Here is a 26,545-nt window from a genome sequence, read left to right on the forward strand (position 1 = left end):
ACTTGGTTGATCGAGTGCAGTTTTTTCCACCACGTTAGACTTAAGAATAATCTCCGGCTCTCCTGGTCAGTTCAATTGCACTGGCATACTGATGTGTCGAAGCATCAATGTCTCCGAAAAGACATCCCCCGGGGAGTACACTTAGTGCATTGACCAACCAGGAGAGCGAGAGATTATTCTAAAGTCTAAGTGGTGGAAAAACTGCACTCGATCAACCAAATGTTAATGTGTAGCAGAGTGTGGTGGCTTCATGTGCGAAGAAGTCCGAGAACAGTGTAACTGACATACTCTGAGTTGTTGAAGAAGTGTGGGAGGTGGGCAGGAAGAGTGGGGAGGGGGGCACAAGTTCAAGGTTAGAGTGCTCTATATACTAAGTTTTTGGCGGGAAAACTTAATCCAATTAATTAACCAGGTGAGGGTGCCAATTAGTTTTTTTTGGCGGGAGAATTTAAGTGTAAAGAAAGGTCTAAAGTAACAAGTCTGGGGGCGACGACAACAATGCAGCCGGCTGTAATACCAAGATTTTTGGTGGGAGAATTTAAGTGTAAAGGTCCAAAGCGACAATTTTGGGGGTAATTTGGGATGCATACAATATGAAGAGGATGTCTAAGGAATTCATGCGGCCGGCTAAGATTCAAAGTTTTTCGGCGAGAGAATTTAAGTGTACAGGTCCAAAGCGACAATTTTGGGTGCAATTTGGGATGCATACAATATGAAGAGGATAACAACATGGAATTCATAAAGCTGACTTAGATGTGAAGTTTTTCGGTGGGAGAATTTAAGTGTAACGGTCTGAAGCAACAATTTAGGGGCAATTTGGCATTCAACCATACAATATGAAGAATTTTTCAGTGTTGCTTAACATGAAATTGAAGTCGCCGGCTACAATAAACGTTAAATGAAAAAAGAGAAATGTGAGTGCAAGTGAGTGCAAGTGTGTGCATGTGGAGTGTTGTCTCGTGTTCACAAAGAAACCATACTCACACCTCCCCATCTTCTTTCATCCAGCCCTGCCTACAAAGTCTGGTTCTTCCTCCTCAGCTGCAATCCGGTCTTCGGGTCCACAACTTGAAGACAGAGGAACAATTTTGTAGGACTAATTGTTTGAAGATGTGAAAAGGAGTCCAGAAAAGTGTGACATACTGTGTAATTAGAAGCAGTGCAAGCTTTAGTGACTGGACAAGTGGATTATACGATAGAAATGTATTAGCATGGGTATGTTGCTGAACAAATGAACTATACTCACAACTGTGCCCGCTGTCTTCACTTCCATCTGCATCTTCAAGTCAACTGGTTTCTCCCAGAGCAGACAGTCGACCCTCAGGACACACCTAACAATATGAAAGAATAATAAGTGTGATGGAAAAACATCATGCAATTCAACTATCCCATTCATTGAATAGACTTTGAAGGAGATAGGCTCCACAAAACTGCTTTTTTAAAAACATGTTACAATGTACTTGTAGCATTTCGCACGTCAGAGTTCTTAACATACTAGTACATGTGAGGACAGGAATAAGTCATGTAAGTTGTAAAAGTTGCTTGAATACATGTACAAAAATTTAGGTTTTTAAAAGTGTTTAGTAACTGTTACTGGCAGCATGTTATCCCACAGTTCATAATACATCCAAGAGGAATGAAAAATTCAAGTTTTTAAGTATTGTCTCACCTGCATGGACAGGTACAAACTCCTGATCTGGTCTGGTCTGGTTTATACAGAAGTCAACCATCCTCACAGGTTTCTCCCAGTCAGGACAGGAACGTCAAGAAACGCATAACTAAGAATGAAAGGATAATTACTGTAGTATGATGCAAAAACATCTTAGATAACACTGACTAACCATCAAAGATAACGGTAATCATAATGCTTTAATAGATGTAGAAAGTGTTTGGCTATGGAAAGGTGTTTTTTAAACACATTACTGGTTGTTTGTTATGTCTCAGGGTTTGTAACAAATCAGAAAAAGGTTTTAAGTTGTAAAGCATTCTTTCACCTGTACAAATTCTTCACTGTGTCTTCAAGTCAACAGGTTTGCCAAGACATCATTTGGTCTGGTGTTGACAGAAGTTGTCCATCATCACATGTTTCTCCCACTCAGGACAGGGACGTCAGGACAGGGACGTCAGGACAGGAACATCAGGACACACCTAAATGATATGATGAATAATTAGTGTGATGCTCCCAAAAAAATTCCAGGCAACATTGAGTGACCATAAAAGATAAAATAGATAAAATCCTTCAATCATACAACCTCTTTGCTTGGATATGTTCACATAGAAAACGTTGTTAAGCATTGTCTCACCTGTATACAATCTCTTCACTTTGGTCTGTCTTTAACTTTAAGTCAGCTGGTTGGCTGAGGCCTGGTTTGGACAGGAACATCAGGACTGCTGACCCTAATTATAAAAGAACAATTGATGCCAGGTATGAATGGACAACTAGCTACCAGGTAAAGATGCACTCTTGTGACCTTGTACTTTGCCTCTTTCTAGAAATGTAGACAAGTGCTTATATACCAGACATTTATTCAAGTAAGGGAACACAAAATTAATGTGAAAGATGTTTTGCTACATGTGTGTTATTTCTATGACGTGTAAGATGTAAGGGAAGAGTGCTAGAGTCAAACAGACCTTCTAAAGCATTGTCTCACCTGTGGATGTTGTTGTTGTCATCTTGCTCTTGTGTCTCTAAATCACCCGATCTGGTCCAATCTTCTCTTGTCAGGTTCAGACAATAGTCTTCACTACTACATCAGTCAGCAGCCACCTAACTACAGACATTAGAAGTTATACACTTGTCTCAAATTACAAAGTAAATAGTAGGTTGAATGCAGAATTCAGATTTTTCTAACCTGAGAGTCATCGTCGGTCTTCAAATCACCTGGTCTGGTCCAATCTTCTCTTTTCAGGTTTATGAAGAATTCACCACTACTGCATCAGTCAGCAGCCACCTAACTATACAGACAGTAGAAGTTACACACTTGTCTCAAATAAGACCAAATAGTTGTAGGTAAAATGCAGAATTGGGATTTTTCTCACCTGATATTCCTCTTGAATCTTCAAATCATCTGGTCAGGTCCTATCTATCTGTCTTGTCAGGTTCAGACAGAAGTCTTCAATACAGCATCAGTCAGCAGCCACCTAACTATGCAGACATTAGATGTTACACACTGTCTCAAACAACATGAAGTAAATAATAGGTTGAATGCAGAATTCAGATGTTTCTCACCTGATATTTCTCTTGGGTCTTCAAATCATCTGGTCCAGTCTGTCTTCTCAGGTTCAGACAGAAGTTCTCACTACTGCATCAGCCTTCCGAACCATACATACATTATAAGTTGGACATTTGTCTCAAAATAAAAACTAGCAATGCACACACACACCTTTTAATGACCATAAAAACAGGGATAGAAACAACAATAAAATGTATCAACCCCCTTCAACTTAAACTTTATGTGGAATACAAAAAAACTCGGCGCAAAATATTTTGAAAACAGGAATTGCTACCTTCAAGCATAGTCATCTGTAGTGTATGCACCAGATATACTTGGGCTTGGTCATTACTCTTTACTGAATTACTCTAAAAAGGAAACGAACAAGCTTTTAAATTATAAATGATACATTGCAAATGATTATGAAGAACGAATTATGAATCAAAGTATGGTCAACTCGACTTAACTAGTTTCAACCGTTTTGTATCGTATTCATTTCGGCGCCCTGAAGCTTTGAGGCCATCTTGTTTACGCACATTTTTGGCGGGAAAAATAACTAATTATGTACACGGCCAGGTGTTTTGAACCACGTGGAGATAAAGAGAGAAAATGATTTGGTCAATGCAGAAGTTCTTTTGACAAATATAACCTCAAAACGCTGAACAACTGACTAAAAAGACATGCACATACATTTAACACTCTACAAGCGCACCACACATTGAAAATTTTGTTGAAAACGCGGAAACTTGATGGAATTTTCGAAGCCCGTGTAAAATTAAGAACGGTCGCTGCCTAATACGTAGAAAATAGTTCATTTCTTATGGAATATGTTGACATGTTCGTACTAGTTGCTAAGGAATAATGACAGCCAAACAATGTACTGGTTTACCTGCAACAATAAGTGAAGTCGTCTCCATACCACGCTAACGTTACTCTTCCCAACTGTCTCGCCATTTTTGTCTTCTCCAAAATTCGCCAGGTCAGGAAATCCGCATTTTCTCCTCAAAACATCACCAGAACGGCAAATCCACAGCACAAACTCCCAGACATTCTGCTTCACACTTACTAAGACATTCTGTCGACGAAAACGTCTAAAAGTACCCAGAAAGTTGTGAAAAATCAGCACAGTGCGGCGTATTCCCGTCGACGTCGTACGAAATCGCCATTTTGAATGGACCATACCAAACTTGTTTTTACACAGGTGTGCAGAACGGCCGTGCATGTGAAGTTGATAATCTAATTATGACGACCAATGACGGCCCGTTTTGGTGCCAGGCACTTATATGTGTCGAAGAAGGACGATTAGATTATCTAATTACAAAGGATACTAACGTTGATGTCAATCTCGGTAAAAAAAAATGGGTAAAAATGCAGCTATAGGGCACCTTAAAATTAGTATTTCTATCATCACAAGTAAACGTTTTCAAGAATAAGCTGTTATGTGGCCACAGTATGAAACATAACACTCTTGCCTAATTTTCCTAGTCATCTATTTTCGCGGTTTATATTCCGTGCTACAATAAACACCTTCCACACACACGCAAACCTGTCCTTGGTGCTGAACACCTTCCCCACGCAGGCAAACCTGTCCTTGGTGCTGAACACTTTCCCTACGCAGGTAAACCTGTCCTAGGTGCTGAACACTATAGCTATCCACAATTGAAATACTATATTTCAATTGAAAGACATGGTGATCTGTGGTAATTAAGACATTGTATGATGGAAATTTAGCAAGTTAAAAAGGAGACCAGATACAAGAAAAGATTTTTCAGAATTTTTTTATTGATAGGACAGAATGAAAGAATTTCTTCACAGGAAATTGAAGAATCACTTACGTTAAATTCTTGTGATAGCAGCATATTGAGAAAACTATTCTTATAGCTTACTGAATTTCTTTTATCCACTTCAGCAGTCTAAAGTCATTATGTTGTTGTTAGAAGTCGGTGGTATCGAAAGCAAATGCATTAGACGAAGTAAGAGTATTTGAACCATCAAGTACTGGAGAAGGATATAGTGCACTTGCAAAATTTCTCTACTGGTTTACTGATAGTGGCATAAGTAACGCATCCTATTGTGATTTCATCATCATTTAAGAGTCTCAGTGTTGTTTGTCCCTAGCAAGAATCTCTCCCTCAACACATTCTGCGATCTGCCTAGTTATATAATCGTGCTATAAGCCAAGACAGATATTGTACACTACAGCTGTTAGACTACACAAACAACACATACTATAATCATCTCATTGCCATGCTGTAAAGCAGAGTGGTAATTAAGCTTAACAGCATTGTCAGACAATAGGATAATTCTAGTGTGTTATTTCATGTGTATTCCTGGGAAGAAAATGTAGACCAGAAGGATGTAGAAAATATAGTATTTTTTTTTTCAATTTCGCAGGACAATTCTTTAAACACAGCATGCCTCAGCTTACAACATCCTCCAGATATATGTTACCATTCAGAGCCGTTTCCTTTACTCCAGCAATAATAATCACTTCCAGATGTAGAACTGATAGATACATGAGTGCACTGGCCCGTCAGTGGCCATTGAGTTTGCCCTGCGTCTTCTCCAACTGTTAGCCCTCTTCCTCAACTGGTAAATGGAGAGAAGACAAAAGAAAAGGAGTTGATTATGATAAAAGCAAAACACTAGGAATATACACGTAGAACAAACCGCACTTGTAACTTGTGTACAAATTGTTCACAATCTTGTATTCGTGTACACGTGTGTGTGATAATGACAACGATAGGGTGGAGATCGTTATGTATCATAATATTTTCACCTGAGATACTGGCACATCATCTGTCCTTCATGTGACCACCATTGGCAGAATATGTTAGGCAATAAGTTTGGACACATTTCATATAGCAGTATTGCTGGTTTTCAGAGTTAAGTTAAAGTCCTTCCTGCACCATGTGGTACATAGGGTGGTGCCCATCTTCGATTCAACAGCCCTTGGGCCAAACAGTAGTACAATCACTACAGCAGGGGGCTGGTCTACGGGTAGTGGTGTGTTGTAACTTGTATACAAATGTATTCTCAAATGCTGAGTGCTGAGCAGAGAAAGCAGCATGTACCATTTCTTAAGTCTTTGGTATGACTCTGAGAATTTTTTATACATAGTACTGAGTTAGGATAAATGAATTACGTCGAGGTGTTCCGTACATGTACGTACCACAGTTGTCCAGCCTGATCCTGAAGGCCAGGTATTTTGGCGGGTGGTTCCTGAAGATGAGGACATGGTCGGCGGTTTTAGCGATGAGGTTCAGTCCGTCAGGCCTCACAAACGAGTCCACTATGGACGCCCCCACAGAGTACAGGTGAAAGTCAGCGTCCGAAGCCTCCTGTACCTCCTCTGCCAACAGTTCGTCCGTAGCGTTCTGGGGAAAACAAGGAAATCTTGTGTTTAAAGTTAAAACTTTAGGTCCAACACAATAAAGTTCTCTCACCTAGAGCTTTCGACCAGTCACTCTAGCTCTGGTCTTCCTCAGTAGACTGACCCAGTGAGGCTTGTCACATGGCTTCTTAGAAGTGTGATGTCAACACTGGGTCAAAGATATCTGGTAGATGATGTCGGCCCCCGTGGCGGTTAAGTGAAGGGTGATCGGCCCTGATGTTTTGGTAGTGTATAACATTCAATTTGACATGATCCACAGTGACGCCGGCATCTAGATCTACAATGCCAGGTATATTTTAGCCCATTCTTCTTGGACTATTAGAAAACATGCATCACAGAACATGCATATGAACCGCTTGTCTAGAATAGTAAACCTGGCGTTATTTTCTTGTCTTCCAGAATATAGACATCAGAGAGTGCATCTGAAAGAACACATCGTCATGGGCGAAAGAGAGCAAAATTTGTCTTTATGACGTAAAGACGACGCGTTGCATTCCTTACCCTTGAGGCAGCGTTAGCGTTAGCAGCACTTTGCGCTCTCCCGTCGGTGAAGACCACTCCTACCTTCGTCATGTTCTCTCGGTAGGAAATCTGACAAAAACACAGAATGTGAGAGTCCAAATCTATGTTGACGTTTTGACACAATGACACAACGACAAAATACATATTTACAAATTGTACACTTATTATCGGACTCTTTGCTACGTGAAACAGCGACGATGGTACTAGCAGTGAGGAAGTGGAAGGATAAAGTAAAGTAAGTAAGACGATACATTCTGCATGGCGTGCAGAGCCTCCCTGGTCGGAGTGACACCGCCGGGAAAGGTGACGTTGTTTGTGATGAAGTCCGTCAGCTCAGTCTGGTTCCCGTACCCGCCTATCCGGAGATCCAGTCCCGACACACATCCGTAGAAACTGTCACCTCCATACGTCAGCACGGCAACCTGTGGGGTCGGAGCACGTCAGCGGACGCACATAAAGTCGTATAGGTATATACATTTCCTATAACTGTGTCCTGTATCTATCAGATACCATACACGCATTACCAAACCATCCACTTGAAGTGGATGGTTTGACACAAATTACGCGTAACACGAAACAACTATAAAATCGAGAGGATGGGTAAATGGCATCTGCTGACTCCAAATTTCAAAGAGATTTAAAATAGTATGTTTACAATAAGACGTTTAGAAACGTGGTGGAAACAGAAAATGTGAATTAACAAAGAGAAATTTATGCACTTACACTAACGTTATAGTCATCTATCTGCAGGAAGTCAATCGTTTCCAGGACATACTCTTTAATTTCCCCAAACACGGCCTCTCCAATACTCCAGGATCCGTCCAGGAGGAAGACTAAGTCCATCTCACAGCCAGGTGGACCTTAAGAATGAAGGGGGGACAGACACAGACATGTCTTTAGCTGCAATTAGAACTGTTTGGGGGGCTGTAGCTTAAGCTGGTCCCGCGTAGTTGGGTAATATTGCTCCTGGAATGACCACGTCTGTATAGAATTTTAAATTATCATTTTTTTTGTTAGAGATAATGTTGGTGGCAGAAATTGCTATATGGAACTTGACTTTTGTTTCACCTACTTCTAAATACGATAGAGTCGATTCCTTCATTTTTGTCTCAAATGAAAACAGAACATAGTATGGCCTAAGTGTGCATTCGTGGTATAGATTATTGCCTCTTACCTAACACTATATCTTCGTCGATCAGGCCGTCATTGTCGTCATCAAGCCCGTTCGGAAGTTCCTCGTCTATCCTGTAATCACAGTCGTTGTCGAGCCCGTCATCGGGGTGGGGTTCAGACCTGATACAGCGTGACGTGTCCTCGTCGATCAGGCCGTCCCCGTCGTCATCGCGGCCGTTCTGCACTTCCTCGTCCACGCGGCCGTCGCAGTCGTTGTCCACCCCGTCCCCGTAAGCCTGCCTCGCCGCGAAGCACGAGCTGGTGTCCTCGTCGATACGCCCGTCGCCGTCGTCGTCCACGCCGTTCTGGGACTCTTCGTCCACCCTCCCGTCGCAGTCGTTGTCCACCCCGTCACCTGCAAAGGCGGGAGACTCGATACACAGGTACAGATCCTCGTCTATCAAGCCGTCCCCGTCGTTATCCACGCCGTCTTCTATCTCCTCGTCAACCTGACCGTCACAGTCGTTGTCGGCGTTGTCTCCCGCGACGTTCCTGGGCGCGACGCAGAATTTGACGTCTTCGTCGACCAAGCCGTCCCCGTCGTCATCGACGCCGTTCTCGATCTCCTCGTCGACGCGCCCGTCACAGTCGTTGTCCTCGCCGTCCCCGGGGAAACTTGGCGACTCGATACACAGCTTCAGGTCCTCGTCGATCAAACCGTCCCCGTCGTCGTCCCTGCCGTTCTCGATCTCCTCGTCGACCAGCCCGTCGCAGTCGTTGTCGGCGTAGTCTCCCGGGACGTTCTGCGGGGCGATGCACAGTCGGAGGTCCTCGTCTATCAGCCCGTCCCCGTCATCGTCTATGCCGTTCTGGATCTCTTCGTCAACCAGCAGGTCGCAGTCGTTATCAAACCCGTCACCAGGGAATGACGGGCTTTCGATACATCCGAAATATCCTACAAAATAAATTAACACATGCAGACTCTACCTTTAAGAACTATGAAACAGATGATCCCTTTTGAATTCTGTTTTCGTGTTCATGATACATGCTGATAAATTGTTGTAATATACACGTTAAATTCTCATTGATGTGAATAGTAACCTACATTTAAAACGTCACAATACGGATTACAATTAGAATTACCAGTTGCATAAGCCTGGCCACTGAAGTGCTAGTCACAGAGAAATACTGTTATTTGCTCTTGTCGGAGTTGCTGAAGCAAACTTAGTAAGTGACAAAGAGGACTTACATACCTCCGTGTGTTCCTCTCATAGCCACAGCTATGGTGGAAATGAACAGAACACTTTTCCACCACATTTCTACTGAAGTCCGGATGTGAAAGGATCTGAAATAAAGTCATTTTGTACCTTCATGTCCTGATGAAGAGAACCTGCTCCTCAAAATACTATTCATTTATCTATTCATTGATCGACGTTTGACATGCTCTATAGCTACCTTTCACTTATACAAAGGCTTCCCCTAGCGATAGAGATTGGATCTGCAAGTAAATAGTATCCGTGCTGAAAAGGTCGATGTTTCATGCTTTACCTCCTATGTTTTAACTCTTGACAGCGGCAAGCACCTGAATACTGTTCATCTACATTGTATTAGTAGAGGACAAACGGTATACGTACAATCATGTGGGGTACGAAAACGTACGAGGACGCGATCAGCGGGAGACACGGTACATACAAGAAAACGCTAAGTTACATTGGCGAACACTGCAAGGAAAACGCGTATAAACCATTGAGCTACTTGCCACACAGGTAGTAAACGTCAACCGTATCATATCCGCGCTAAGGTTGAATCAATGTATAAAACAATAACATACACACGGATGTTGCGTGCGTTCGTGTTATGATAATAACAAGATAACGAACAGCAACGATATGTTGAAATCGTTAAAAGCCGCACGTAAGGTGGAATTGTTCAGCAGGTAAACCATCGATGGCAGGGCGTAGTTCTGCCATCTCTATATGCCCAGAATCTACACAAAGGGATTGCTTCTTCAAGTAGAAGGTACATGTCTTCACTAGTAGTTCACTAGTAGTGAAATGTTTGCTATCTCTCCAACAACATGAACACACCCGGCCTTGAACATACTTAGAAAGATATCCGGGCGAGACTTCGGTTAACACAGATTTCGTTACGTAAATCTCATGTAAATTATGGGGAGAAGGGTGTACAGACATATTGTGCTTTTAAGCAACGTTTAAAGCTATTTCTTCCTTTCCAAGTCCTCGAAATTTCTGCAGAAGGGAACTATATTCTTTTATGTACGCTTGCCAAGTTATATGCATTAAGTGCTTATCATATCAACATGCCAAAGATACCATAGAGATAAGGTTATAAAAACAAACCTTCTGAATCACCAGAGCGGAACAAAATCTGAACAGTCCAATCTGTTGGAATATTTCACAAGATGTTAACGCGGTGCTTTTTTGTCCCTAACCTCGATTGAGAAATGTCTGTGAGTCCTGAAGTTTCTCCTAGTGCCACAGCACGTCTGACTTACAGACGCTCCACAATCTATCTGCCAGCAGGGCGGAAGTGAAGTCAGGCCGGATCTTCTCACGTGAACAGTGTTTGTATCATTGAATAACCAACCAACCAACCAACCAACCTGTCAGTATAATCACTGACGACATGCCTTCTCTCTCAATCCTAGCCACACTTAATCGTTCCCTTGAGTTAAGAGTACATCATCTAGAAATTGGATGAGGGGAGTAACAAATTTCGGCTTGTGATCACTTTGGCTGCGTTCTGAGAGATAGCATGTTATCCATAATGATATGATAATGGATTTAAAAATCCATTATCATATATATAAATCCATTATCATATCATTAGGATTACATGGTGAATTTTGCCAGCTTTTCCGATACTTTTTAGAACAACGTTATTGCCATCAATTTTATGTATGGCACGTCATTGATTTTGGGGGTAATATCAGTATTCAATGTTTAACCTTAGATCTCTTTTCCTTTTCAAAAGTATCTCATCCCCTTGTTACACTTCATGGTCCGAACAAATCAATGATTCAAAACAAAGTACAGAGGAACGTGAAATATACCATTGTCACTTTTATTTTTGACAATCAGTGTAACAAAATGTACTTCATCTCAGGTAAGAGTGACCATTCATTAGTTTCTGTTGTATGAAGAACACACAGGCTAGATATTCTGTCACAGGGCAAGATTGTACATACGAGGTGTGGGGTTGCTTGCACGAAGAAAGCATCTTTAAAACATAAATACAATAAGTTAGGAAGTGACACTTGACTGTTACTACATCAACCAATATGGCTGCTAAGTTAAAATCGTCTGTAGTATAAGACCCTCCATGGCTGAAAAGAGACATTCATTTCTTGTCTTCGTACTGCACCATTTTTGAAAGTATCCCAGAAAGAGGATGTTGTAAGATTTTAAAGTTTGTCAAATGTTTTTCCTCAATTTTATATATTGGTATTTGAAAAAAAAATCACAATACATAAGACGTAATATACAAGTAGATATGAATTCAGTAGGTACTCGTCTACATATTAGTGATAAACCACAATCCAAATGTATGTCTGGATATTTTAGGCCTTCTCTACCTACCTGCAAAATATTCACATAAAACCTGACTACAGCAGTCAAAGCTATCTCTAGAGCAAAAAACCTGAACTGACCAAATAAAATCCAATCAAATTACACCATTTGTAGACCTAGTATTGTCTGTGATTGTCTAAAAAAACACAGCTAAACATGTATGTTAACATTAATGTTTATCAAAAAGAAGAAAATATCTGTTGTACTGTAAGATGATTTCTTAGAAACAACACAGTATATAAAATGTTCCTGTAAAGTGCTGTTCACATAGTAATATTTCTCAACATAGCAATTTACAGGACAACTTCAAACTTATACATGTAATAGCATGTTTCTGCACCGCCTTTTATGGGTTGCAGCACCACTGAAGTTAGCACCACATTCGAAGCCTACATACATATATCACACCAGATCCATGTAGCTAGAAAATGTGCCAACCTCACATCTGTGTAGATTATAAAAAAAGCACCACATTTTTACACATAAAACATGTTTAAAAACAGCACATAAAACCTTAAAAAGGGGATTAAAAAACCTCAGTGCTGTATTGTTCCAACATGCAAGGGATACAGTTTTGATTGTAATAATACGATACAAACAGAACTAACTACATATACTATCATTCTGTACAAAATTTCCACTTTGAGTTCACATGGTTCATTTTCTTCTAAGTATGTAACCTACAATACTACAGCTACATGGTATCTATATATATAACATAAAAACATATACCACCATTTTTGCTACTCTTTTAAGAAAGTGACTCTAAATATACCAGTGTTAAGTACACTTTTTTTTTACATTTTTACTAGTTTTCTTCGAGGGGAGGGGGTGTAACTTGTACTGACAAATTAGATACAACAAGGCTAGGAGGTGTGCTAGGGTAGCTCCTGTAGCGGAGGGGGTTGGGCGGGACATGGTAGGACGTTGGAGCCCCCTATGTTGTCCAGGAGTAGGTTTATAGGAGGCCGGTTTTGTAACCTGAGGTTGTAGACACAGCCGACCATCCCTGTCTGGTACTTGTCGCCTGTGTGTTTGACAATGTCTGGCATACCACCTGGGGAATAAGCACAAACATGCAGGAGTCAGACATGTTAGCATGAAACTTCATCTGAGTTGGTGAACTACAACTGGACAAGTATTACACTGTTCTTCAACTCAAGAAAATTCTATCCTTTGCTGATCATGATGTCACACTTGCATTAAGTCACTCGTTCTGAGCAATTGGATGATGGAAGAAGAATGAGGGAGTTAATAAAAAAATTTGGTGAGTCCACTTTTCTTGAGTTGGAGAACAGTTTAAATTTTTCAAGTCAGACATTTTAAGAAAACACATTAGCCCCAATCAAATAATTTACTTTGACTACTTTGACACTAGTTATTCATCTCAACCCAACAGGGGATCTACATTATATGTACTATTGCAATGGAAAATCTAAATTGTACAATTTCAAGTGCAGACAGAAAACACATTTTTGTCACGTTAGTTAAGGCGTCTTAATTTACATATACCTTAAACTTCAATGTAGAAAACAGACTTGTAATAGCAATCACCTGACCTGTATAAAGTTGATAAGAGTTGAAAAAAAAAGGATCATACCTATGTATACACTGCCCTTTGCGTTTACACTCTGCAGGCTGCCACCTGACTTCCCTGGGATGGGTCTTCCCTCGTCTACTGTAAGTTCTCCATTCTGACCAGTTCTGTAGAGCACAGATTGGACACAACAGTAAGAATGGGCTTCACAACTCCTGATGACCAAATGTCACTGATTTATGTCCATTTACAATGGAGATGCAACAGTAGGAATATAGGAAAACATGTATGCGTACAATCAACTTGACACATCTTTAATATGAAAAAGAAACACAAAAGTCATGCATATATGCATAATCTGTTCACAGCACTTTGGATAAAATTACTACATGTTTGTTGTTGTTATTTATTGATCTAACCTGAAAGATTTGGTGGGATCAATTAATGTAAACATACAACATCTGACAGATATGTAAACAATGCATGGCTGAAATACTAAATAACCACAAGGCTCCTTTTCATTTAATTCACCCAAAGGCTTTTACTGCTGATCCTTACTTGCTACATTGGTACCTTTTACTGCATCTTCATAGATGATGGCAAACAATAAAGGAAGGTACAGATGAGAAACTCTCCTATAACTATGAAATGAAATAATCAAAACAATGAAAAGGACTAACCTGACGGTCTTGACGTGGTGCCATTCTCCATCATTGATTCTCTGCTCAGATTGGATGTTTGCCTGTCCACTGCCCAGTTCATAGCTGGAAAACAGAGGAATACAAAATTACTTACTACTTAAATGCATCCTGTCACACTTAGCTGTCTTAAATATTGCATTTCCCATTTAGGAAGTAGATTATCATCACCTTAGTGTTGTAACAAAAATTATTCAGGGATATCTAAAGGAAAATCAATACTAGTTGACTGACCTGAAGACCAGGTATCCGTCACTCACAGCTATGGAGATAAAGTCCATATTTCTGCCAGTACTGCCTTCCTCCTGGGTAGAGCAACACATCACAAGGAATTAGCACTCTTTATTAGTACACAATAATGTAACTTTTTTATTTAGCAAGACTAGTTATCCATAATGTACCTGCACATCATTTCTGAAAAAAGCATACCGTAATACTAAATTAAATCATGAAGAAATTCTGGACTTCATCGCTTATATTTCAACCTGTTGCTGCCTGTTAAGTGCACATTCACATATTGATATCATGCTAAAAGGACATCTGAACTTTGCAATGAAATAGATACTCTATCTTCACACTGTTTTTCAAAATAATGATAGGTGCTATTATTTCCACATTGTCAAGACCAAGTAGTGTCCCCACTCACCACACCCTGCCAGAAGATGACTCCGTTCCCCATGGTTGTTCTGAAGTGGAACTCGATGTACTCAGGCTCCGCCCAATATCCCCTCCCCATGATCTTGTTGGGCAGCTCGATGTATCCGTCCCTGTCGAAGGCGGCCGTGTAGTCAGCCAGCTCCACCTTCTCCTCACAGTCCTTGCCCTTGAAGCCGAGAGGACACATGCAGCGGTAGTCGCTGCCCTGCTGCTCACACTTCCCACCGTTCAGACACGGCGTCAGGACCTGGCACGGGTTCAGGGCCGTCTCACAATGACGGCCTGGAAAGATGAAGATGTCTCTGTTATGCCTTTGTTTTGAACATTGTTGTTGGTCCTGATACAACAAAAAGACTACAGAGCTACATTGTAGCAGTATTACATCTACTGATGGTCATCTACATGTACAAATGTAGGAAAACAGTTCAGCTAACCTAGATCATTTAATATTTCAGCTAACGCACATCATTTTAGCTAACCTAGACCATTTTCAGCTAACATACATGTACATCATCATCAGCTAACCGAGATCATTTTAGCTAACCTAGATCAGTTTTCAGAAGGCCTAAGAAGTACCTTCGAACTGTGGAGAACATCTGCAGACGTAGTTGTCTCCCATCTGGATGCACGTGGCTCCGTTCTGACACGGTGCACGGTCACACGTCCTCTCCCCACAGTCCTGGATGTTGGCACTGTCCAGTACGGCATTGACCAGGTCCAGGGAGATAGAGTTCACTTCAACCTGTAGTCATTAACAGTGTTAGCAAGGTCACATATTTCCTGAAAAATGTTATTAGAATACTTGTGCCAATTAAAACTAAAAAATCAGTCTAATACAGTACATATTTTTTTCTGTCAGCTGGCTGCTAGAAATGTGGTCAGTAATGCTAATAAATTGCATAAACACATGTCTTTACTACATTTTTAAACTTAAAGCAAAAAAAAATTTTAAAGCATAATGCACTGCCAATAGGATCTTTGACATTTCAAAGTCATGTATGTATCTTACATTTGTACATGTATTACTCACTACATGGAGAAACTAACAATGAAAGGACTGTTGGGTATAAACATGTACATGTACTTCTGAGTCAGAAAAGGATGGTTACTCACAGAAGCAATGCAGCCAAACAAGCCCTTGTTGACTCCAACTCTGTCAGGAAGGTCATCAAAGTTCTCCATCCCTCCTAAATGCAGCGGCATCCTCAGGTTTACACCCTGTGAGAAAAAGAAGAGAAGTCAGGGAATGATAATCTCTAAATTCGATGTAAAGGAGTTTTTTTTTAGAAGATTCGGTATTTCCTAGTCTGACTAAACCTGAATTCCAGCAGCCCTCCCCTGTTTAGGCCCCTGATAGGAAGCCCTGGACAGTGAGAGCTTGTGTTACACAGACTAAAGATCGAGGAAGACTACATGTACCTAGCCTAGACTGACCAATCCATCTTTGTTGCTAATACAGTTCAAGTACATCAAACCAATCCAAGGAATTGGTACCTGAGTGCTTCCTGGTGACTGGCCCTTTGTGGCCTCCAGCCCGTCCAGACTTAAGGACCCATCCTTAAGGTCTCGCTCAGCCTTGATGGTGTGCCAGGTGTCCAAACTCACATTCTTAGAACTCCTAATGATGGCCGGACCTATGTGGAAAGATCACAAAATGACATTGAGACTGTGTTATATAGTACCTACAGTTTCTTAGTATAAGTCTTTATTCAAATTTACTGATCCTACATTGTAGTTAAATGTTTCATACATTGAATACAATATATCATTTACAGTCAAACCTGCCCAAGATGACCACTAAGGGAACTGATAAAACCTGGTACATGTAGACAGGTGGTTATTATAGACAGAATTATTACTGGCTGATGGAAACATATGTATCCAAGGAGCCACCAAAAGTTGGTGGAAAATTATTTAAGGGAACACCAAGAAGTGGTCACTGTCCAGGAGGTCTTTATGTACATGTGATCACTTTTTTTCAACAGATTTAACAGTATTCAATTTGATAGATCTAAAACAAATTTCTGGAAAGTTCTGATGTTCTCCATACCTGATCCACTATCAAATCTGAACTCGACTGCTCCATCCTTGACTGCCAGTGAGATGAAGTCCCCAGACCCGGCCAGTCTCTGTCCGTTGAACAGCAGCAGTCCGTCTGTGAGACTGTCTAACTTGAACTCCATGGTGATACGAGTCTGTCGCTGGACATTCTGCATTGTCTGGTAGGCGATGAAGGAAGTTCCACTGAAGGCTGGCTCAACGATCACAATACCTTAGGGGAAAAGAAAATTGTACACATATAAGTTCCCAACACAGTAAACAGCAAGAAATTATGGCTGCTTCTCTATCCCAGCAGGTTTACTATTCTGTTGTAATATATGTTTTGTAAATTGCTTCTACTATATGTATGTGCAAATAAATAAAATCAAAATGATACAATGCATGGGAAAGTTCACAATACTGCTTTGTCTGTCAAATTATATTTATGCTTATTTCTGTTTGAACTAAGTTTTTAACAGTTCATCTGTGTAGTTCATTACAGCATTTAGTCCTTACTTCATAAGATGATCAGGTACCTTAAAGTTTAATTTGTACAATTAACAACAAGTACTGTATTGGTGAAGTGACTTTTCTACTGGTAGTGCTTCATTCTCACCTGTGCCACACCTGACACCTGTTCTGCCGATGGGACAAGAGCAGGTGAACCCTGTGGGGCCAGGATCGTTGTTACACTTGCCACCTGGTCCACAGGCACCTGGGTAACACCTCTCTCCAACACCTTCACATGTCCTCCCACTGTAACCCTCAGGACACTCACATCTGTGGGACAGAAGAGAGGAGGTTGTCATCAAGGGGCATTGTTTGCTAACACTGATTATTTTTCATTTAATAAAGTACAACTGTTACAGTGACATACAAGTGCAGTGCAGTGGTGTCATACCCCTTACAGTATCGTTTCAAATTGTGACCGTATATTGCGTAACCTAAATTTTTTGTTGCGATATATTCATGAATGGACAAACACAGATTGTGAGACTGGATGAAAATGGATAAGATTTCTGCACAGGAAGAATCATGACAGCAATGCTGTACAAGATGGAATAATTGAACAAGCTGCTTTGTTACAATCCAGATAAATATGGGCGAGTACGGAGAACATGGCTAGGATATCTGCACTGGACAGAAATCTTGCACATGAAACCAAAATTGGCACAGGTTTACAACTCTTCCTTGTAGTAAATACATGTACTTTACAACTACCATTTTAGCAGGATTACACTCTTTAAGGGTTTAACATCATTGGACCAACATGTGTTGTAAATAGTGCAACAGCTTTTGGGTTAACTCTAAATTTCATTGCAAGTTTTTAATCTATGGACTGCGCACATAAATATAATTATTATACAATCATATAACATTTCACTCTGCAATAGGTGGGCCCATCTATTCCATTGATTACTTTTCCCCAAATCACACATCTTTGTTATCATTATTGATTGATATTCTTGTATCCTGGTTTTCTCTGTGAACAAAACAGCGTCATCAATTGTCAGTGTAGTTAATTAATCAAAGTCACAAGGCCATTTAACTCTGCTCAAGGTCCCTAGTCAAAATTTGATGTAATAACACATACATATGTCATACTGTGAGCTTTATTTTCAGCATTGTGTTATACCGGTACGGGTCAACATGTAATGGTGCTGAAAGCCACTTCAACTCAAAAACAAATCCCATTCAAACAATTGTGTCTGACTCACTAAAGCTTGTTCATCAGGTGATCCTAACTTTCTTTTTAGTGACTCCAGGGGAAAAAAATCATTCCCCACACCTTTCAGTGTCTTGTGCAGTGTCTATCTAAATTTCTATAGCTCTTGGGCCACACAGTAAGGGACTGAGTCCACTGTGTGTTAAACTCCCATATTCATAAATGCTGCACTGAGTGCTCCTTCTCTTAACAATGCTGACCTGAATCCGTATTCTGTTGTCGCCTCCACACAGGTTCCTCCGTTTTTACAGGGTTTATCTGCGCAGGTGGGGCAGTCAGACACACCCACAATGTTGATGGCATCACTGGCCAGGTTCACACTCGCACCACTGATCTCCAGTCTACTCAGACAGCCTGGAATTCACATACAACAACATTCATGTGAAGGAATCACTTACAGGTATGATCAGAGAAGGCCTTCTGTATCTGCATCTGTATAGCCAGTATAACCGCCCTTCGGCGTAACACACCAGCAAATCAAACTAGCGTCCTACATGTATTCAAACACCATGATAATGAATTTGGTACAAAGAATTATTCAAATTGAACAGAAAACTTAAGAACAACAAAATAAACAAATGTAGTAACATCTGCTGTCTCTGACTACAATGCACCATTTGTATTGGTATTGGCCAACAGTATAAAATGTGGAGGGATGGACATTTGAAAAAAATACACAATCTTTTTATACTAACTTAGACAATACATGTCATATATTGTGTAAGTTAGTATAAAAAGATTTTAACAAGAGTCAAATTTGGAACAACAGTTTGAAAGATAAACTTACCGATGAAGCCAGATTTCAGCCCTGAGGCTGTTGCTATGGCAGCATAGTCAGGTACTCCGCCCACGTGCAGGGGTTCGATCAGGTCCAGACCACGGAAGTTACCCTGAGACGTGCCGTTAGCTGCCGGGAGGCCGTCCACAGACAGGGAACCAAACCTGCTGTTCCTGTTCACAGGAAAACAACAAAACCTTTAGTATCAGTCACCATCAAGTGTCATTGAAATCACACAATGATGTAAAATACCAGAATCTGATGTATAGATTTGATTTAAACATTACAATCATATTTCCGTCTAACCTTCACAAAGTTACAATGTAAATAATTTCTTGTAAAATTAACAACTGATAAATCCCATGCCATACCTCTTCAGCACGACGGTATGGAACCTGCCCAGCTCCAGGGCGTTCTTACTGCGGATGACGGCTGCTCCTGACCCCACGTCAAAGCGGAACTCCACGTACCCCTCCGACAGGCCCAGCGACATGAAGTCCCCGGCACCGCCGTTCTTCTGTCCATTATAGAGGATCAACCCTGAACAAGGTGGAATGTTTGTTAATGAGGAGCTGGATTCTTTTCACCAGGTATCATTTTACCTTGTCAGAGGCATCCCGTCTACAGCTTCTGTAGTTACTGTACAAACTTCGTGCAGGTGCTAAACCTTCAACCATTTGTAGTTCATGCCATCTTTGTGTATGTTAAATATTTTCAAAGACTAAAAATAGTAAATATTTTGCTTCATCAGATAAACTTGCAAGACTTATTTACTTTTCAACTCTACCTGACCTTCTTGACTTTAACTCGACCTATGAAAAGCGGCCTTAATTGTTGATTTTGGGCTAAAAAACCAAAGCCAAAAAAAGGCACAAACAAAACAAACTTCTTAATCCCTAATTAGCATATACATGTATTCCAATCCCAAATGGTAGGAAAAGACTGTCCCTTTACCTTCTGTACTTTCCGGCTTGAAGGACACTTCAATGTCAAACTGCAGGTAGGCCTCCCGAAGCGTGGGGAAGGTCATGTAGGACAGGGGAGTCTGGGTAAAGTATGGGATCAGCTCTGGAAGAGAAAACAGACAGAAATCTGTTACTGAAACTGCTCTCATGGCAGTTACTGCTTAGCATAACAGACTTTTAGTCTAGTTTATGATTAATATCTAATTTCAAGCTACATATTTGGATTTAAAAAAATGTGTGGTGACAGTTTATGCACAAACATCTTAAATACAAGACAACATACTAGTATCTTAGAAAAATTGTTATCTTCATTCATAATGTAAGTCAACAACAGTGCTTGTAACACTTGTGCCTACATGTACCTACATGTACTGTCACAACAGCTGCCCCTAGCAATGTGTTCAGTGCACAAATATTACAAGAAATTGTACATTTTGCTAGTGTTTATGCAAAAGTGTATGACAAACAGAAACAAACCTCCAACATTAAGAATAGCACGGAACTCTGCAGTTCCTTCATCATTCGTGGCTGAACAGATGTAAGCACCTGCATCTTCCTTGGTGATCTGTATGGTAACACAAAATGCAGTCAATTATGACAGTAACAAAATACGTGTAGCTGTTTGGTTGTACCAGAGGCCTATGCTGCTAGCTAAAGGAACCAACTCGGAAAGACACAAAACAGAATAAAAAGAAAACGGTGCCAAAGATATACATGTACTCCAGGGTTTTCAAGTTAAAACATTAAGGGTGTGACAAATGAACTTTGCATCTCATTCACTCTTCATTCAGAGACAACTTCATCTTTTCTACCCTGCTCTGGGTCTAAATTATGGATATAATCACTTCCTTAAGGATTTCTTACAGAGGGAATTGTGAGGACTCCATTATCGATGATGTGGTCATCAGGTAGGTCACCGTTCTCCTTCCTCCAGGTGATGTCAGGTGGCGGGGAACCACTGGCCAGACAGGTGAAGACAGCTGTGGAACCCAGCATCACATTCCGCACCTCTGGTTTGACTGTCATAGTCGGTGCAGCTGAGGGGGGAGGGGGGCAACATTAGAAAACATGTACCAGGGAAGTAGGGTGCACAAAATATGCTGTAAACTAAGGTAGTGAGATTTTGGTATTGTTAAGTTTTTACTTCCATCTAATGCAGTAACATTACTGTACGTTTAAAAACTTATTCCCTATTCCCTGATCATAATTTTCTGTTTATACATGTAAGTAGCAAATACAGATGTAATGATTATACAGAAAATATCTTACATATACATCTTTTTCTTGCAGTAATGACAGAGAAGTTTGGTCCTACCTTCCAGGCTGAGGGTCACTTCCTGCTCAGATGCGCCAAATCGGTTGGAGGCCTTGCACTTGTACCGCCCCTCGTCTCCAGGCCTGACAGCAGGGATGGTCAGGATGCCGTCTCGCACCTCAGCATTACTGGGTAGTCTCCCATCCACCTGTGAGGAGGGACAAATTTTTAATAACCTTTGGCATGCTAATGGGTGCATCCAATTCATTAACAACACTTTATGATATGCATTGATACATACAATGTAAATGTATTTCTTTTCTATTTCCCAAGCAATGATTCTTTACCAGTACATTTCGTAGCGGAAGGAAAAACTGGTAGCAACCAGCAAATTAATAATTGGCTTCAGCTGTTGCAATCAACTTCCAATCTATGTTCAGGCTGTAAAAACTCTAGGAACAAGGCATGTGGCCTGATGTACACTAAAAACAAAGACGAGTTAACACACAACTTGTGGGCAAGACAAAGCAGAATTTAGTTTTGCCATACAACTAGGAACAAAGAAAGAAAGAGAAAATACCTTTGTCCACTCTATCAGAGGCCTGGGTTCCCCGGATGCTGCACAGTCAAACTCCACCCGTTCTCCTATGCGCACCATCTGCACGGCTGTCTTCAGATTGATTTCTACTGCAGGAGGTGCCTCTGTAAACAACATGAACCACATAAACAGCCAATAAATGACAAGCTCCTGTACTGAAACTATAGTTTACACTAACTAGCCTGTATCTGTCCTTAGTGCTTAAATTATGTCTACACTAACTTGCACATCCTAGTACATAATCCAGTGCATATACCAGTAGCAGTGTAATTCCTTTCATAATATCTAGCAAGCTCCTGTCCTTGGTACTGAACTTGCTTTCACACTATCTCACAAGCTTTGTCCCTTTTAATGGATCTATTTTCACACTATGTACCTGTCCTTGGTACTGAATTAAGGCTTTGGATGAGTAAACGAAATGGCAAACAATATGTTCCTAAGATGTCTTACCTTCTCCCCCAGCGACACTTAAGGTGGCTTTCTCTTCAGTGGTTCCCAGTTCGTTGGATGCCACACAGACATATGTCCCAGCATCCTCTGGCTTAAGATTTGGAATTCTGGCCAGTAACAAGATAACATATTAATATTGCAAGAGCTTTCAACAACTAGTATGTTAAGAGGACCTTTTTTCGAAATGAGCTGTACAAAGATTTCAAACAAAGAGGGAGAAACAATAACATGAATGGGAGGTACCAGTAAACAAGTTTCTTTCTGAGTGTCCCATTTGTAACAGCTGTAACAGTACATAAAGAAGCAGGAACAGTCAGATATCCTCTAAACCAAGTCACATCAGCTAAAGCACTAATCCTGACCTGAGAACATTGCCGAAGATGACGTGTTGTTCAGGCAGTGGTTCTCCCTCCTTTCTCCACTGTATCCTGGGGACAGGGAAGCCTGCAGCTGCACAGCCAAACTCAGCCGTGGACCCAGCCTCTCGCATCGACTCCTTAGGGGAGATCGTCTTTATCGTTGGTTGAGCTGGGAACAAAATTTGCAGGATTGTAGGTTAATATTTTGTTTCTAAGAAGTACAGCTATGGATGCAAGATACTGCAGATTAATACTGAACAATGATCAAGATGTTTTTAACATTTAGCTGATTTGGTTCCATGAGTACAGCCAAAAGTGACAACTTGCACCCATAAAAAATATGAAGTGTGACAATCAAAGAACGGCACAAAAACTGCAGGCATTTTCCCAGGCAAAGTCCAAGCAATTTCTTTGATGGATCCCAAATGAAACCAGCAAATAAAATCAAATTTCCCAAGAAGCACAATGAAACAAAAATGTCTATCATCATTACATATTGTAATTTGTCTGCAAACAAGCCAAACATAAAAATTGTCCATTTCCCCACCTGTGACAATGATATTGGTGAAGCCTTCTGCTATGCCAGCAGGGTTGGTGATGAGACACCTGTACTGTCCCATGTCCTCTGTTGTGACCTGCTGGATGATCAGCAGTCCTCCGCTCGTAGTCGCCCGCGTGCTCATGTCCCCGTCCACGCGTGTCCACTCGTACATGATCGGCTCTGTGCCCTCCGCTTCACACCTCAGTCTGACCTCCTCTCCAGGGGAGACTGTCATCGTCTCCTGGTCAATACTGACCATGGGAATCACTGGGGAAAGGAAGAACAATGTAACCTGTCACTTGTGTATATATTCAAGAGTTCTCTGAATAAGGAGCACCTCATACAATTGTTCAATGTCAACTGCAAATTACAGTACATCTTTCCAATCATGCCAGGTTTATTCTTCTTCTTCCTGAACTAAATTGCTTAGCAATTACATGTTGGACTAAGTCTAGCTTCTACAGTAATGGTAACATCACCGTAGTACCAAGCATTCCATTTCATCTAACCCCTACATGTCATTAGACTGTAAAATTTACAACAATTCTTGCAGTCAGACAAGTATCAACCGGTCATGATGGCATGAGACTATTTGTCTGTAATCCTAGAAAGAGAACCTTTCACTACACTGTACCTTGCACGACAAGTCTTGCAGCCAGACTAGCCTCCCCTGCATAGTTGACAGCAGTGCAGGAGTACTCTCCCTCATCTTCCCTGCGCACACTGGGGATGGTCAGCGTGCCCTGCTGCACCTGGTACCTGGGAGGCTGGGAACCTCCGATCTTTTGCCAGCGCAGCCGTGGGGGTGGAGAACCTGCAGTCACAAGGATAGGATGAAACACATTGGGTACCCTTTTCAACTGTTGTCTGCTTATTGCATGTGGGTCATATGGTGCCATACAAGACTGGTGGAAGCTTATCTTAAATTGACTACTATTCATTTTTTCAAAAGACATGCAATTTACCAAGCTTATTACATTGACAAAATTGAGTCAGTTCCAAAGCGTCCATAGGGATGGTAGCACGAAAGCATTTCCACTTACTGCATAACTTCAGACAAAGGCACAATACAAGTAAGTCATTACCTGTAGCAGTGCACTTGAACTCTGCAGGGTCTCCCTCCACTACAGTAGAGAACGGAGGAGTGATGGTCACCACTGGAATCTCATCCGGTCGTACTAGTGATTCAGAAACTGCAAAAAAAATATTCAGAATTATATCACTTGCACCCTTTCTGTAATATAAGAACAGATTGGACTTTGTATTCCCTCACAACGGTAATATACAATGTACTTACATGTATGACAGCAGTAAATTTGATTTCATACCTTGCAGATATTGTACATGTAAACTAAATAAAACACAACACCTGCAAAAGGAGCCGGACTTGTTTACCTATGACTTGAACAGAAGACTCTGAGATGCCGATGTTGTTGTTGGACTCGCAGGTGTAGACTCCTGAATCTTCCACAGTCACACGGTCAATCTCCAACACAGCACTGTTCTGGGTGTCACCTCCTAAGAAGGATAATATCAGGCAAACCTTTACAATACATACTTTGAGTACAAATATGAACCAAAACTTTGGACAAGTTAGGTTGCAATAGTGTGAAAAGTTGTTGAGTCTGAAATGAAAAATGTATGGCACTGGTTGTATATTGAGTTTAATATATTTTGAAATATACATATAGATTGAACTCTATACAAGGAACTATTAGACTACCGGTAATAGTTCTTGTGTATCTGCCTTACCTTCTACTCTGGCTCTAGTGCGTTGTCCATCCCTGGTCCACCTGACCACTGGTGCGGGGTCACCTGTGGCCACACACTCCAGGTACAGCCGCTCACCCAGCCCAACACTGACCGGTCCTGCTGGACTGATGGTCACCCGTGGGTACCCTGGAGTGGACAGTAGATTTAGATGTACATTTTTGTCATCTGAGAACAAACATCTTTGACAAATGCTATTTTTTTCTCAAACTATAAATTACATAAAATTCCTTTAATTATTTTCCATTTCCAAAAATATTTCTCGTGGTAACGGTTTATTTATTAATTCACAGGTCACATTAGTATGCCACTTGTATTGACAGACTTGACACTTAATGGCACTTTGCCAGCCCTTTATGACTTCGATACCACCTTTCCAGTAATAATACTAATATCTGTATGACATGCCAGGCTTCTGCCAGCTTTCCACCATGGAAACTTGTTCACAGAATGCAGCAGACTTACCTTGTACCCTGATGTTTGCTGTAGCCTGGATGGACCCTACAGTGTTGTTAGCAGTACAGACATAGGCACCCTGTTCTGCAGGGGTCACATCTCGGATGGTCAGGACTCCATCTCTTACATCTGTTCTCTCTGTTGGGAAGGAAACACAACTTCTTCAACATATGAATTTCAAATTTTTAAAAAACCTTACCAGAATCTGCCCAATTTTTTTTCACCAAATAGGCAACGTCCCATTAAAAGTAGATTTTAACTACATTGTAAAAACTCCAAACCACTTGAACGTTAAAAATGTGGCATTATTCATTAGCCATTGCCTCCAAAAAAGGCAATAATATATATTGGAACATCAGATATATCCATACATGTAGATTAACACTTTTTACATCTCAAGTTTTTAACCAGAACAAACCAACAACTGAAAGCCAGACTTACCTGTGAACTGCTCATTACCAGCCCTGCTCCAGGAGATGGTGGGTGCTGGCCGGCCGCTGGTGGCCTGACACTGCAGCTGGGTGGACTGTCCAATCTGCAGGTCCATATTGGGAGTGGGGAAGATCTGAACAGCTGGCAGGTCTCGAGCTGTTACACAGAGAAAAACCAAATCAAACTCTAAATGCCTGCCTAAGTGGTTAGGTCAGTACATGTAGCTAGCTCTTGCTCCTCTCCATATGGTACCTCCAAGTAGCACTGTCTAAAGCCATATCTTCTGCTGCTTGAAACCTCTAAATGCCTCATTGCAAAATGTACTAAAAAGTTACAATGCTACATTTTCAAATAAAGATGGCTTTTATAAAGGACAGATGTTTGATACAGTGGTTATATGATTAGCGGTACGGAGAAAAAGATGCAAATGTAAAATACAGTAAGTGTTTAAC

General features: G+C 41.0%; 3 protein-coding genes across 3 annotated transcripts in view; all 3 read right to left on the reverse strand.

The window, feature by feature from the left end:
• Positions 1 to 4,982: 4,982 nt before the first annotated feature.
• LOC109480185 (clumping factor A-like) lies at positions 4,983 to 10,777 on the reverse strand. Its single transcript, XM_019782349.1, has 8 exons — positions 10,602 to 10,777; positions 9,495 to 9,586; positions 8,303 to 9,196; positions 7,852 to 7,988; positions 7,380 to 7,550; positions 7,108 to 7,197; positions 6,385 to 6,589; positions 4,983 to 5,801 (listed from the first exon to the last, which is right to left on the reverse strand). The coding sequence occupies exons 2-8, from the start codon at positions 9,556 to 9,558 to the stop codon at positions 5,785 to 5,787; spliced, it is 1,578 nt and encodes a 525-aa protein (XP_019637908.1). The 5' UTR covers positions 9,559 to 9,586; positions 10,602 to 10,777; the 3' UTR covers positions 4,983 to 5,784.
• A 557-nt stretch (positions 10,778 to 11,334) lies between these two features.
• LOC109479985 (basement membrane-specific heparan sulfate proteoglycan core protein-like) lies at positions 11,335 to 19,803 on the reverse strand. Its single transcript, XM_019782065.1, has 13 exons — positions 19,639 to 19,803; positions 19,277 to 19,440; positions 18,690 to 18,843; positions 17,380 to 17,543; positions 16,774 to 16,995; positions 16,218 to 16,357; positions 15,837 to 15,941; positions 15,300 to 15,465; positions 14,713 to 15,005; positions 14,301 to 14,371; positions 14,049 to 14,132; positions 13,432 to 13,535; positions 11,335 to 12,888 (listed from the first exon to the last, which is right to left on the reverse strand). Exons 1-13 carry the CDS (start codon positions 19,758 to 19,760, stop codon positions 12,710 to 12,712), a joined length of 1,968 nt encoding a protein of 655 aa, XP_019637624.1. The 5' UTR covers positions 19,761 to 19,803; the 3' UTR covers positions 11,335 to 12,709.
• A 247-nt stretch (positions 19,804 to 20,050) lies between these two features.
• LOC109479630 (basement membrane-specific heparan sulfate proteoglycan core protein-like) overlaps positions 20,051 to 26,545 on the reverse strand; it is an 86,520-nt gene continuing 80,025 nt past the window's right edge. The window contains exons 55-69 of the mRNA XM_019781616.1: positions 26,103 to 26,249; positions 25,671 to 25,799; positions 25,188 to 25,334; positions 24,831 to 24,953; positions 24,521 to 24,628; positions 24,070 to 24,249; positions 23,442 to 23,702; positions 22,898 to 23,063; positions 22,536 to 22,642; positions 22,068 to 22,189; positions 21,548 to 21,695; positions 21,097 to 21,269; positions 20,710 to 20,797; positions 20,222 to 20,335; positions 20,051 to 20,079 (exon numbers count right to left, since the gene is read on the reverse strand). Of these exons, the coding sequence (XP_019637175.1) occupies positions 20,051 to 20,079; positions 20,222 to 20,335; positions 20,710 to 20,797; positions 21,097 to 21,269; positions 21,548 to 21,695; positions 22,068 to 22,189; positions 22,536 to 22,642; positions 22,898 to 23,063; positions 23,442 to 23,702; positions 24,070 to 24,249; positions 24,521 to 24,628; positions 24,831 to 24,953; positions 25,188 to 25,334; positions 25,671 to 25,799; positions 26,103 to 26,249 (2,042 nt within the window). The remainder of the gene's footprint in view (positions 20,080 to 20,221; positions 20,336 to 20,709; positions 20,798 to 21,096; positions 21,270 to 21,547; positions 21,696 to 22,067; positions 22,190 to 22,535; positions 22,643 to 22,897; positions 23,064 to 23,441; positions 23,703 to 24,069; positions 24,250 to 24,520; positions 24,629 to 24,830; positions 24,954 to 25,187; positions 25,335 to 25,670; positions 25,800 to 26,102; positions 26,250 to 26,545) is intronic.

This window comes from Branchiostoma belcheri, unplaced genomic scaffold, assembly GCF_001625305.1.
Source record: "Branchiostoma belcheri isolate BF01 breed outbred unplaced genomic scaffold, Haploidv18h27 scaffold5, whole genome shotgun sequence".
NCBI lineage: Eukaryota > Metazoa > Chordata > Leptocardii > Amphioxiformes > Branchiostomatidae > Branchiostoma > Branchiostoma belcheri.